Here is a 13,354-nt window from a genome sequence, read left to right as displayed (position 1 = left end):
ACACAGAGAGGAGAGCTGGTCTTGTGTTGGCAAGCATGACTTGTCCCCTTGGCTAAGCGAGGTCTGTCCTGGTTGCATATGAAAGGGAGACTAGAAGTGTGAGCACTGTAAGATAGTCCCCTCAGGGGATGGAGCTGCTGCTCTGGGAAGAGCAGAAGGTTCCAAGTTCCCTCTCTGGCTTCTCCAAGATAGGGCTGAGAGAGGTTCCTGCCTGCAACCTTGGAGAAGCCGCTGCCAGTCTGTGAAGACAATACTGAGCTAGATAGACCAATGGTCTGACTCAAGTATATGGCAGCTTCCTATGTTCCACAATATGGAGCAAACAGCCACAGAAGGATTCACCACACTGCCTATAACTATATTTGGGAAGCCATGAAAAAGAGAGCCCATCGCACATGCTTAGTACAGCACATGCTGTGGCATGTGGGAAGGTCACAGGTTCAAGCTCTACCATTTCCAGTTAACAGGGTTTCAGGGGTGAGGAAGACCTTCCTTTGTCTGAGACCTGGGAGAGTTGCTGCTGGTCAGGGTACTCAGAAGCCACCTAAATAGACAACCATCTGACTCAGTAAAAGACAGTAAGGTTGTTCACATGACCTTACTCACCCGGTTCTGGGGAGAGCTGCAGGGGAAGGCAGGAGCTGTGACTCTTGCTGCTCTTGGGCATGTTAGCGCCGCACACCCACACTGCAGGCCTCCTGCATCCCACAATGCACCACGCGATGAGTGTGGTGCATTGGGGGGATTCCCCTGCAAGCTGGATGCTCTAGGCACCCAACTCTATGCCTGCTCAGGCTGCCTGCAGCGGGTGCTGCTTTAGATGCCCACAGTGGTAGAAGGCATTCAGAACTGATAGTGTTGCATTGCATAACGTGTCAGACAACATTTCTTATAAATACAGCCCACAGGGGGAAATTGTCGGAGGAAATGCAAAACATCCTGGTGAAGGAGGGTGTAGGGAGTAAGTAAGTTTCCGAACACGCCACCTTCCCCTTCACTGGTTGCCCCACCCCCACAAATCACCCCCAAACCAGCCTCCAACAGCCATTCATTCCTTGGCTGCAGAAGATACGGGTGGTGACTGCTGGGAGAACCTGGAAGAAGTGTTGAAGCCACCGCATATGCTTGGCCAAGCGTGCAGGGTTACTAGGGCATCTTCCCAAGATACAACCGGGGCAGGGCTCAGGAAACCTCACAGGTTTGGTGCTGAAGGCTCTTACAAGGATGCATGCTGGTGGGAGGGTACATTACAGAGTAGGAGGGCAAAAAGGCTGAAGAGTTTAACTGGCTCAGCAGCAGATGGCATCGTACCTCTTCTGATGCGTAGTGTTTCCTTGCCAACAAGGATTTCCCCAGCTCAATGCAGGTTGTAAAGCTGTCATTACGGGCATCTATTTCCGCTTTGATTCCCTGGTGATTGTTCATTAAAAGTTCCACAGAGGAAACATCCCTAAAATGAAATGTCTGCTGTTCAGAAAGACATGCACCAAATTTATAACCATACCTGAAGACACATATAGGCTATTTTAATGTAGACTTCTCAAAGTTAGCATTCAGTTTGCCACCGTTTTGTGGGCAGAATTCTACGTGGAACCTTGTATACAATATGGGTTGATGAGAACCTCAGCTTTGACCCATTTTTTGTAGTTCTTGATACAAAAGCAACAGGCACAGATCTGTACACAGGTACAGTTATTCACATGCTATGTTGAACACAGATACAGCAGTACACTTCTTATCTGTATGCTGCATTTCAAGGGGCGTGTGTCCAGGTTCACTTTTGAAAGGATCACAGGTATAGTTATTCACACAAAAATATGTATGGACACAAAAAAAATAAAGAGTAAGGCGCATTGCCTAGAGCACTTCCAGAGGAAGGGGAGATCAGCAAAAATACCGCCTACCCCCACTTGCAAGCAACCACATCTCAGAAGCAAGAATGCACCTGCTGACACATGCATCTTTTAGCTGTACATGCACAGCATTAGTAGGGATGTTGGCCATTGAGTTTATTGGAGCTTACTCCAAAGTAAGTGTGCATAAGATTGCAGCTGTGCAGCCCAGTACTATGCATGTTTACTCAGAAGTAAATCTGAGTTCCACAGGACTTACTCCTAAGTAAATGTGCACAGATCTACAGTGTGAGTTCATTAAAACATCAATAAGACTCCAGCCACACTTTGGAAGTCCATGTTACCTTGGCTTCTCTTGGGCTTCAATCTGACGGATGACATCTTCCATCCAAAGCATGAGGTCACGGACCATGCTGAAGAAACGGAATTTGTCACCTGTATCTACTAGGCGGACCCTGCGCCCCTCACAGGCATCGAGCAAAGCCTTCCACGCCTCCAAAACTTCATTTTCACGCTTCTGGATGTCGTCAGCCTTGTCTCCAGCATAGGCAGACTGGAGGCGGGCAGCATCCTCTTGCAGCTGTCTCACCTGGGGAGAGGAGAACAGAAGCATCTCAGCCAAAAAAACCACACCCCTCTTTCATAGGCCTGCCTTTCTGAGATTCCTTATACCCTGATCCTAAACAACTGCCCACATGTTTTGCTGCAGTGGTACCAAAACCAGGGATCTGCATACACCACACATCCTGGGAGCATCAGTCAAGTGGTTTCTTACAGTCTTTGACCAGCTAATAAAAGCCTATACATATGACATATGGAAGCATGAGAAAGCTGCAGAATGGGGAAGTGGGTGCAGAATCTGGCTTCCTGGTAACCTCAACTTTCTTTTTAAAAAAATCAACCAAATAACATGAGGTTTCTAAAGTTTATGATTGTGAAGATATATTTGGCAATACATGGGCAATCAGTGCCAGATTTAGGTACAAGCTAAGTAGGCTCCAGCTTAGGGCCTCACATTATAAAGGGCCTCTGAAATATATTTTTAAGAGATTAAATTCCAAGTTTTATATATATTTGGTTGAAAAATAAAGGAGAAAGGGAAAAAAGACACTAAAACAGACATTATCGTTCAGATAATATATCAGACAAAAATATATATTACAATATAGACAAAAGTATACTTATATGGCTACGCAGTTATTTATAACTAGCTGAACCGGGTGCAGAGCATCTGCGTCTCTAGTTCTCCTGCTTCCCCCCACCCACCGCTTTCTCCCCCGCTTTTTGGCCTCCCACCTACCCACTCACTGGGCTGTCATTTGGCCGGCAGGCGGGCTGGAGAGGGAGGCTGTGCCGCCCTCTTCGCCCTTCACATTCGGCCCCAGTGCGGGCCATTCTTCCTTTGGGCAGGCAGGCAGGCAGGCCTCTTGTTCACCACCACGACCTGCTCGCCGTTCAGCCGCTCCACCTACCAGCCATTGTTTTCTTCTCTGCCTGCCCACCACTGTCTTTCCCCCTGCTGGCCTGGCTGCTGCCGCCGCCATTTTCTTCATTCCCGCCAGTGCCCATCACTATCCGAGCAGCTGCTTGCAAACTCTCGCGAGAGCTGCCACACATGGGATTAGCGACAGGTATGTTTAAGAGAATTATATATAGAGAGATATTGAGTTTATATATCTGTGCAGAAATAACTGTATTGAAATTTCATCACACCACAGTCTGGTTTGCTCTCCAGAAATCACGACAGAAAATGTTTTAAATGTATGTGATATGCAAACAAACACAGTGCAGGTTGTATTGCTTCTTCAGCTTAGTAACGCTGAACTGTGTACTGCTCTTGTATTTCTGTACATTAATAAATGTTAAGAAATAATGTATTTTCATTTAAAGGTATTTCTAATACAAAGAGACTTATTGCAATATAACTGTTTCTGTTAGGGTTTTTTTCTTTTTTGCTGCTTCTTTGCCAAGCATTATTATTAGTAGTAAAGCTTTATTATTTCTTTTTTCATTGTCTTTTTTGTTAGGGTTTTTTGTTTTGTTTTGTTTTTTTGGAAATGCCATGGAACCTTTTAAGCATGACATAGCGTAGGGCCTCAGCATGTCATAATCTGGCTCTGTGGACAATACTTGATGAAAATCCTAGAAGTCAGAGGAGTTGCTGAAGGTTTCCACTGATTCAAAGTGAAGCATCAATGCCCTCTTTAACCCTTTCCCTTGACTAGCAGGATCAGAATATAATTATGCAAAATAAGACAAATTCTGTAATTTGAATAAATTATGCAGCCTGAAGAATTTGCTTTACCTTGGTGAGGATTTGTTTTTTAAAAATCCCTTTGAAGAATACACAAAGGCCTGGCCATAATACTATCCTTTGAGATTTGGAATGGTGTTTCCAGCATTGATTAATTAAATGCTACGTCTCCCAATCTCAATTAGTGATTATTCAAGTAGTTTCCAATATTAGCTGCTGGCACTGAAATTGGTCATGATCACATCATGGATTTCAGTACTCAAATGACAAGAGTCCATAGAATTACGAGGGGCACAAAGAGAGTCCTACTGGAACAGACAAAAAGACCATCTAATCCAGTTTCCCACAGTGGCCAATCAGATGCCTCTGGGAAGTCCACAAAAAGAGCATGAAGGACCTCCCCTACTGTTACTTGGGTCTTACACTGACTGCTGGTCCTTCCAGTTTAGTATTATCTTTTCTAACAGGCAGCAGCTTTACAGGTTTTCAGGCAGAGGTCTTTCCCAGCCCTACCTAGAGGCGTGCACAAAACCGGTATAGCCAGTCCGAAATGGACTGGGCATGTTCAGTTTTGTGCACATCCGAACACCCCTGAACAACCCCAGGTTCAGTTCAAGTTTGGGGGTTCTACCTTAAACATTTTAAAAAATAAACTGAAACTTACCGCCTCCGAGGGTGCTGCCGCAGTCGCAGTGGTGGTGGGGAGGTTCTCCAGAAGTTCCCCCTCCCACCACCCGCATCCCCCAGTGTCATTACAGCCCAGTTCAGGCAGTTTCCAGCCCATTCCGGGCCTCTGCATAGTTGCAGTGGCCATTTTGGAGGCTGCCGTGCATGTGTAATGGGCCTCTGCATGGCCAGGTCATGAACTAGAATGGGCTAGAAACTGCTTGAACTGAGCCGTAATGACACTGGGGGAGGCTGGGGGGGATCCTTCAGAGACCCCCCCCCTGCAGTGGCCATGGCCGTACCCCTGGAGGCAGTAAGTTTCAGTTTAAAAAAAAATTAAGATAGAACCCCTTAATTTCTATGTTGGTGCTTGGTTTGAGATCGAGCCGAACAGGGCAGGTTTGGTTTGAGGCCAGCTTGACGATGAACCCTTGAACTGGGCATGTTCGACATCGCGACGGTTCAAATTCGAACCTGTTTGCACACCCCTAGCCCTACCTGGAGATGCCAGGATCTTTCTGCATGCAAATCAGATGCTCTACTACTGAGCTTCTGCCCCATCCCCAACAGCTGGTATTCAAAGCCATGCTGCCTCTGGAGGTTTCATTTAGCTTTTATGGCTTATGGCTATCCTCCAGTAATGTGTCTAATCCCTTTTTAAAAGCATCTAAGTCAATGTTCACTACCAATTTGTGGCAAAGGGTTACTTAAGTTGAGAACAGACAAGAAAAAAAGCAACTCCTCACTTTAAAATATTTTTTGTGGGGAGAGGAAAAATATGTTTTGGAGAGAGTTCAATAAAATGGAAGGAGCAGCACTTCTCAAACGCTTAGGAGAGAATCTGCCCCTGCTTAAATTGGTAAGTGTGCTGAGTGAAAAACTGAAGAATGCCTGTTTTCCTTGAAAAGGATGTCACTATCAGAGAACTTTAGGGAAACTCTTACAAGTACATGGACAAATAAAAACCAGCAAACAAAGAAAAAGGGCTGGCAAACCTAAGAAATACAAAGTCTTCTCTCTTGATCATCCAATGCCACACAGATTCCTGCATTTGGACGACTGTGATCAAATGACCACTTAACATGCACACCTGTGTTCCTAAGGCCTGAATGTCGTGTTCAAACGTTGTATGCATCCTCTGCAAGGTTTCCACGGTGTTTTGATCTCTCCCCAGCTCCTCAGGCAGCTTCTTGTGTTTGTCCTGTATCCGTCCAAAGATCTCCTTGGCATCGTGGTAAAATTTGTGCAGTTCATAAGAGGCCGCTAGGATCTGTGTTCTCGTATCTATGAGTTCCAGGAGGTCTGCCCAGGCCTCGTTGAGACCATCCTTCCATTCGGCGATTGTGGCTGCATCAGAATGTCCAGAATTGATGAGCTCATCTGCCATGTGGTTGACGGTATCCACACGTTCCTGTCCAATGTTTCCAGTGTCTCGGGCAAATTCACGGAAGCGCTCTTGTAACATCTAGGAAAAGAAAGGTGCGGTTGATAAGTGAATGGGCCCTGAATCAAGATGGTGCACTGTGAGAGAAAATGCCATGTAGGCATGATGGACATGTCTCATTTTCTGAGCAGCAATATAGAGAATTAGGGAATCAATGTGATTCAAAGAGAGAGAGAGAGAGACAGAGAAACCTGATCCTAACTTCTGTATTAATTGCCATGGCATAGGTTTAGGCTTCCAGTCCCTGACAAGTAGAGAAGAGGTATTTAGACACTACTATCAGGACTGAGTTTAGGGACAGGCAACTGAGGTGACCATCTGGGCTTTAGAGAGCACTAATTTAGAAAGTGCTAAACACTTCAGGTATTGTTAAAATGTAAACACTTCTACAAGATTAGAGGAAATGCATTTTTAAAAAATATATGCAGTAAATGAATGAATGAATACATAATTATAGATCTCTGCATGCAAATTTATCACCATATGTCAGGCATTGCATATCAACATAGTGAAATGGGCTACAAATACAATTAAAAACTAGATATTAAAACACTGGGGGAAAGGGGATACTGAAAAAGGAAACAATGCAGGGGATGCCAAAGATGTACTTCACTTTGGGCACCATTTTGTCTACAACTAGGCCTAATCCTGACAGCTTAAAAACCAGAGCAGATAAGGTGGTTTTGCAGTGCTTGCAATAAAAATAAAAATAAAATAAAAATGCTCAGAATGATGAAACAGCCACCAAGCATGATTTCCTATGTGCCCTAGATAGGACAATGCATGATATTGTCATTGCCAGTCTTAGTAAATGCTATAGGTAGAGGGAATTGCCTGAGCATATAGTGTTGAAGTTGCTTAGAAGAGCACAGGACATTTGATTCTTTCATGAAGGCTACAGAAAGGCCAATGAGAAGAGAGAGTTCTGGTGGAATGAAGTCCTAGCAATTCATCCAACCAGAAATTGGTCCAAACTACAAAGCAGTATATTACTGCTCCTCCCTCCAAATCCCACAGTATTTTTCAGGGGACAGTAACTTTTGATCTTTATGTAACATTGCCATCCACTTTCTTCCATCAGATTTCTACAAACTTTGTGTAATTGGTCTTAAACACCAATATGCCAACTGGAAATGCTATGTTTTTGCCATTTAAAATAAAGGAGCAAAGATAATTGACCATCACTTCTGGAACCATTCTGTGTGCTCACTGTCTGTATATGCACTGAGCAACATGCAAAATGACCTACAACATCCTGAAAGCAATAGAGGACATCCTTTGTATGCCAGACGCATCAGTACTGATTCATTTTGCCTGGTATAAAACATGAACTATAAAATAGCCTTTGGCAGCAGCTAATTAGTGCTAAGAGACAGCTCTAAAATTGATGTGCTCTAACACGCTATTAGAGACTGGAGCAAATTACAATCAGGACAGGAAAACGTCTTAATCTTTGTCTGCAGTGGTTCATCCCTCCACAGAGATTCCAGCTCCCTTTTCATTTCAAAAGAGACACATAAAGGTGCTCCTAGAGTGGTCTGTTGTTGAAGTCAAGACAGGGGCTGACACCCAGACTAGTGCTGCACTAGTGCAACGAACAAGGATACACACAGGCAAGAAGGCCACACAGTGGAGTGGATGCTCCAACCACGTCTTGTGCTCTTGGTCTACTTGAGCAGGAACTGCGCTTGCTCAGCTCTCAGTGAAGAACTTTGCATAATTCCCGGCAGCATATATGGACTGAGGACGAGTCCTCCTGGACAGCAGGGGGCACACCACACGTCCTGCAAGCACACTTGCTGCAGCCATGCAACACTGGTCTGAATGCAAGCTCTGGGCTCAGGGGAACTAGCTGGTGCAACATCCTTGCACTAGTGCGACAGGTTTGCATGAGTGCAGTGTTAGTCTGGAGTGCAGTGTTAGCCACTGTTTACTTAAATTATTTAAATCAAGGTGCTAGGAGCAGCTCTTTGAAACACTTGGATTGGTTTTTTTTAAAATATAGGGCCTAACTAGGTGGATCTTTGGTTCTCATTCTGGTCCAGTATATATCCAAGTGCCTGCTTTAACCACAGATGTGATAAGGGGAGAAGATTGCAAACTTGCCTCCTATTCGACCACACAAGAAAGCAGAAGCAAACCAAAGGGAAAGGGAAAAGCAAAAACGGAGCCAAGGCGTCCATGTAGCTTACCGTCACGTGTTCATAATCCTGCCCCAGCTCGTGGGACCCAGCCACCACTTCCCTTTCCGCAATCCACTGCTCCAAGTCATCCACTTCGCGGTTCAGCTGGAACAGCCGGTGTCTCTCGTCCAGCTTGCCCCTCCTTTCCTCAGCAAGATCTTTCAGGCCTGCATACAACTTGTCCACCTTGGACTGCCGCATGCTGATGCGCTCACTAAGGAACACAAAGGGGGGAAAGAGGGTCAAGGCAGGGCCCAGGTTTTTTTTTAAAGGCACAGTATCACTTGGAGACAGCACTTGTATCAGGGGCATAAGTATCATAGGGCAAGGGGAGACAGTTGTCTGGGGGCCCACTGCCTTGGCCCCCCCAGAGGCAAGTCACATGACTGACTCCCCCAGCCACACACCTGCCCGGGCTTCCTTTTGTTGTATTCATCCTCAAAAACTGATGTGAGTGTTAAAGAGCTGGAGCTACCAGAACAGCATGTCTTTCTCTAGGACTATTAAATGACTTGCATCGTCCACAATTTACAAACCTTTAAAAAAATAATTTAAGATGATGTTCTACTGTGGCACATAGGAGATAAGATAGACAGACAGACAGACAGATTTTACTATGCTTTTTGTTACCACTATTCAGCCTCATTTAAGATTTCTTTACTTCATGAGCTGAGCTTCGGGGGGGGGGGCATTTTAAAATCTTGTCTCTGGGCCCACTGCAACCTTGCTACACCCCTGACTCATATATTTTACTCAAAGGAAATGCAGTTAAATCTCAGCTACTGCTGATAAGTACAGTGTGTGTTTTGTTTCTTTGGTTTAGGTAGAAAGAGTTTGCTTTTGGTGGTTATTCTGTTGATTTCATAGCCATTCAGTTCTAGTTTAGAATCTGTTTCTTGCCAGCGTGTTTATGCCTTGCAGTTGTTCCCATATTGTAGTTTTCAGAAGAGGGCACTAAATATGGTGAGGTGAGAGATCTGGAAACCTTCCTATGAGGAGGGGTTTAAAGGAGCTGTGTATGTTTTGCCTGCAGAAGAGAAAACCAAGAGGGAGATTATTGCCTTCTTGGGATCTCTGAAGGGCTGTCACACAGGAGGAGGAGAAGGCTTGTTGTCTCTTGATCCTGAGGGCAGAAGCAGTACCAATGGGAAGGAATGACAAGCAAGCAGATTTAGTCTAGACATCAGAGGAGCTTCCTGACTGTAAGGGTTCTTTGACAGGGGAACAGTCTGCTTCACACAGTGGTGGGAGATTGTCCAACAGAGGCTGTCAGGGATACTGCACCAGATTCCTCAACTCCTGCACGCCCTCAACTCCTGCTTGTGGCTTCCAGCAGCATCTGGTGGGCCACTGTGAGAAACAGGATGCTGGACTAGATGGGCCTTGGGCCTGATCCAGCAGGGCTGTTCTTATGTTCCTGTACTGAGCACGGGGTTAGATTAGAAGATCTCCCAGGTCCTTCCAACTCTTAAAATTCTATGATTCTCATTTTCACATTTTAGGGAGGTTTTCACAAAATGTTTTTCTTTTCTTTTTACTAACTTGCCTTATTCAGGCTCATTATGATGTAATTCATAAAGACATATAATTATATATTTGATTATTCTTGGGGTCTCAACCCTTTCTATTTTTTATTTGAAAAAAATTGACTGCTTTTCCCCTTTTCAGTTCCCCCACATCCAGTTGTTATAGTAAAAGATGTAGGAAATGTAAGCATTTCTGCTTATTAATGTTGGAGCTTTTTTAATTATTTGGATTCTTAATGAGATGGTTATAATGTGCATTTGCATATGAGTGTTCTGCAGATTCTTCTGATGAAGGCAACAATAATACATTAGGAATTACCTATTAAAATAACAGCCGTGCCTCAGGGGCAGAGCTACTATTGTGCAAATGGGTTCAAAGAACCCGGGCCGCCAATAGGAATGGCCACCAAAGCTCACAGGGTTGTGTGGCTCAGGCTCCGTAAGAGCCCCAAGCCAACTCCCTCCACCCACTGCCTGGGCTCTGGTGAGGCCCAAGCCAGCCCTGAAATGACAGGGCAGAGCTTGCTCAGGCTCTCCAGAGCTCGAGGCCATTCCAGGGCTAGACACAGACTGCCGTTCAGCTGGCTCTGTGCCTGTGCGCCTCTTTCCTGTTATTGGTGTGGTCTCCCATGGTTATTGCTCACCATTTCAAGGCCACCAGGGGGTGGGGTACATTTGCCTCTGAGACTCCATCTCTTGGCTGCTCCTGCCCTACTTCATTGCTTCCAACGGAGAGATGCCAATATACATTTCTGTTAACTAGCAACACAGCCACTGGCTGTGGACTAATCTACACAAACAGCATCTGGTCATTTCCAGTTCAATGTTTTAAAGAGACAAGACAGGATGATGCATTACGATACCTTCCAGGCCCAGCAAATCTAATTTTGTGACTTTTCCCATGACCCAGAGGAAGGATGTGAAGTTGGCTCAGACAGCCAGGATTTCCATCAGTGCTGAACGCTATTGATAAAAGATAATCCCCATCGCTAAAAGGCTTCTTCTAGAGGGCATGTTAAAATTTCCAAAGGAAACTGATGCAATTTCTATTGATGCACCTCTTACTTCCTGTCCACTGAGCAACAATTTAGGAGCAATGTAGTTAGCAAACCATGCCAGAATCTATAGAGCACAAACAAGACAGAGGAAGCTAAAAAGCAAAGCACCTCCCCACCCCATTTCAACTTTTCTCTGCTGTGTTTATGCTTTATGGATTCCGGCAGCATCTGCCAAATATATGTGCTCATGAATTATTTACAGTTTCCCTTGTCTTGTTTGATTCATGTTTTGCTTTTTCGCCTTTTGGTGCTTCTCCTTCCAACTCTGGCAGTATTTTTCAAGGGACAGTCACTCTTGATCTTTGTGTAACCTTGCCATCCACCTTCTGAGCCTCTGCTTACCCTTGACCACAAAATGGTAGGCAGTTGTTACAGGACATTAATATTTCCAACGTGCCCTGTCTGGAAACCTCCTTAAGGTATGTGTCTGGTCACTGTCTACAGGCAGAGTAGGCTATGCTCTGAATTCTAGTTGTTTTCTTCAAGAACATAAGCAGATCCCGGCTGGATCAGGATGCAGCCTATCTCATCGAGCATCCTGTTTCCCAACCAGATGCCTTTGGGAAATTAACAAGCAGGAAATGAAGGCATACTCTGCCTCTCCTGCTGCTGCTCCCCTGCAACTGGTATTCAGAGACCTACAATAGTCCCCTTTGACGTAACTTTGATGACTATGTCCAGGCCTTCATAAGACCAGGTCTTGCTGTTTCGTGCGATATACTTCTGTTGGTTGCTCTGTTGTTGAGGTTCAGAATCATTTTCTTCGGGAATCTGACAGAGATTCTAGGGTGTCCAGATGCTCTTCCTCCATGTGCATCATGAAACCCCTGCTAACTGGGCAAAGAGGCACCTTTTACCGTGGTGATTCTCTTTATTTAGCAGGGGGAGAGTAACTGGCCCTATCCACCCCCAGCACAGTACTTCCAGTGACTGTTGCTGGTGTGTGTCTTATGTTTCTTTTTAGAATGTGAGCCCTTTGGGGACAGGGAGCCATCTTATTTGTTATTTCTCTTTGTAAACCGCCCTGAGCCATTTTTGGAAGGGCGGTATAGAAATCGAATTATTATTATTATCATCATCATCATCATCATCATCATCATCATCATCATCATGAATGCATGGAGGAGGAAGCAGGACTGTGCCTACTGGCCAGGCCCCAGATGTGGAAGCACCTCCAACATTGCTCTCCACGTGCTCAGCAGAGCATCAGAAAGGGATGTTGATGGGTGTATAGCTTTAAGTGCATGGGGCCCCTTTCGGCAGAGGCTGGAGAAGGTCAGTGGGCATGGCCCACTTCCTGCTCCATGGGTTACATGTGGAGGATCAGCCCTTCTGAGACTATTTCTGTTAGAGACCTGACCTGTAGCTGGTCGCCCAGTGTCAGCATTCACCTGGACACTGACAAGAGGAGACTCCGTCAGAGGAGGAGGAGCCCGCCCCAGCTTGGATCCATGAGCCTGGTAACCACACCCCGGACCCTTTCGGGCAGGAGCAGCCAGAGCCAGCCATCCCTTCAGAAACGCCCTGGAGCTCTGCAGGTCCAGTGCCTCCCAGTGGGGTTCCTGCCCTGCCCTTGGAACTCCACCCATCACTCCCTCAGTCCCCAGGCCTGGAGGTGAAGCTGCACAGAGTGCTTGCCCAGCTGCATGGGCCCTGCCTCCCACTGGGCCTCCTCGGGAGGAGCAGCTCAGGTGCCCCCTCTGGAGTCCAGATCCAGAACATAAGAACAGCCCTGCTGGAACAGGCCCAAGGAGGCCCATCTAGTCCAGTATCCTGTTTCACTCAGTGGCCCACCAGTTGCCACTGGGAGCCTACAGGCAGGAGTTGAGGGCATGCCCTCCCTCCTGCTGCTACACCCCCGCAACTGGTACTCAGAGGCATCCTGCCTCGGAGGCTGGAGGTGGCCTCTAGCCCTCCGACTAGTAGCCCTCCGACTAGCAGGCCTCTCCTCCATGAAGTTATCCAAACCCCTCTTAAAGCCATCCAGTAAGAACACCCAGGAAAGGGTGGGGCTCTCACCAGCGACATAAGCCCTCAACAGGCACAAGCCTTCGACTGGTTCAACAGCTCCCCTTCAGAGCTTGTGCCTCCAGCCTGCCGTGCTGGGACTGAGTTCAGACACTTGGATTAAGATGCTGAAATTGTGACTCTTAATCGGGGTGGGGTGGGGGGAGAATGGGGGTGGGGTGGGGAATCTTGCACGCCACTCTGAGCTCCTGGGACGAAGAGCAGGATGGAAATGTGAACAAGAAGAGGGCAGCCCTTCCGTGAGGCAGTCGCCTCAGGGGTGGGCTTGAGGAGAGATGCAGAGGGTGGGGAGAGCCTGGTGTGGTGTTCACATCTTGCTCCTTGCTCTGCTGTGGCATGTGC

The 13,354-nt window shown here is 46.3% G+C and overlaps 1 protein-coding gene across 3 annotated transcripts in view; it reads right to left on the bottom strand.

Moving 5' to 3' along the window:
* The window catches only part of SPTBN1 (spectrin beta, non-erythrocytic 1), a 277,913-nt gene that overhangs the window by 37,732 nt on the left and 226,827 nt on the right, over nt 1–13,354 (bottom strand). For all 3 annotated transcript variants that reach the window (XM_053245880.1, XM_053245883.1, XM_053245886.1), the window contains 4 exons: nt 8,410–8,614; nt 5,864–6,238; nt 2,198–2,442; nt 1,312–1,450 (listed from right to left, as the gene is read on the bottom strand). In XM_053245880.1, coding sequence (XP_053101855.1) covers nt 1,312–1,450; nt 2,198–2,442; nt 5,864–6,238; nt 8,410–8,614 — 964 coding nt within the window. The remainder of the gene's footprint in view (nt 1–1,311; nt 1,451–2,197; nt 2,443–5,863; nt 6,239–8,409; nt 8,615–13,354) is intronic.

The sequence above is a fragment of the Hemicordylus capensis genome, chromosome 1, assembly GCF_027244095.1.
Source record: "Hemicordylus capensis ecotype Gifberg chromosome 1, rHemCap1.1.pri, whole genome shotgun sequence".
Classification (NCBI taxonomy): domain Eukaryota; kingdom Metazoa; phylum Chordata; class Lepidosauria; order Squamata; family Cordylidae; genus Hemicordylus; species Hemicordylus capensis.
Note: the sequence above shows the minus strand (reverse complement) of the source record. Positions and strands in the feature narration are given on the sequence as shown.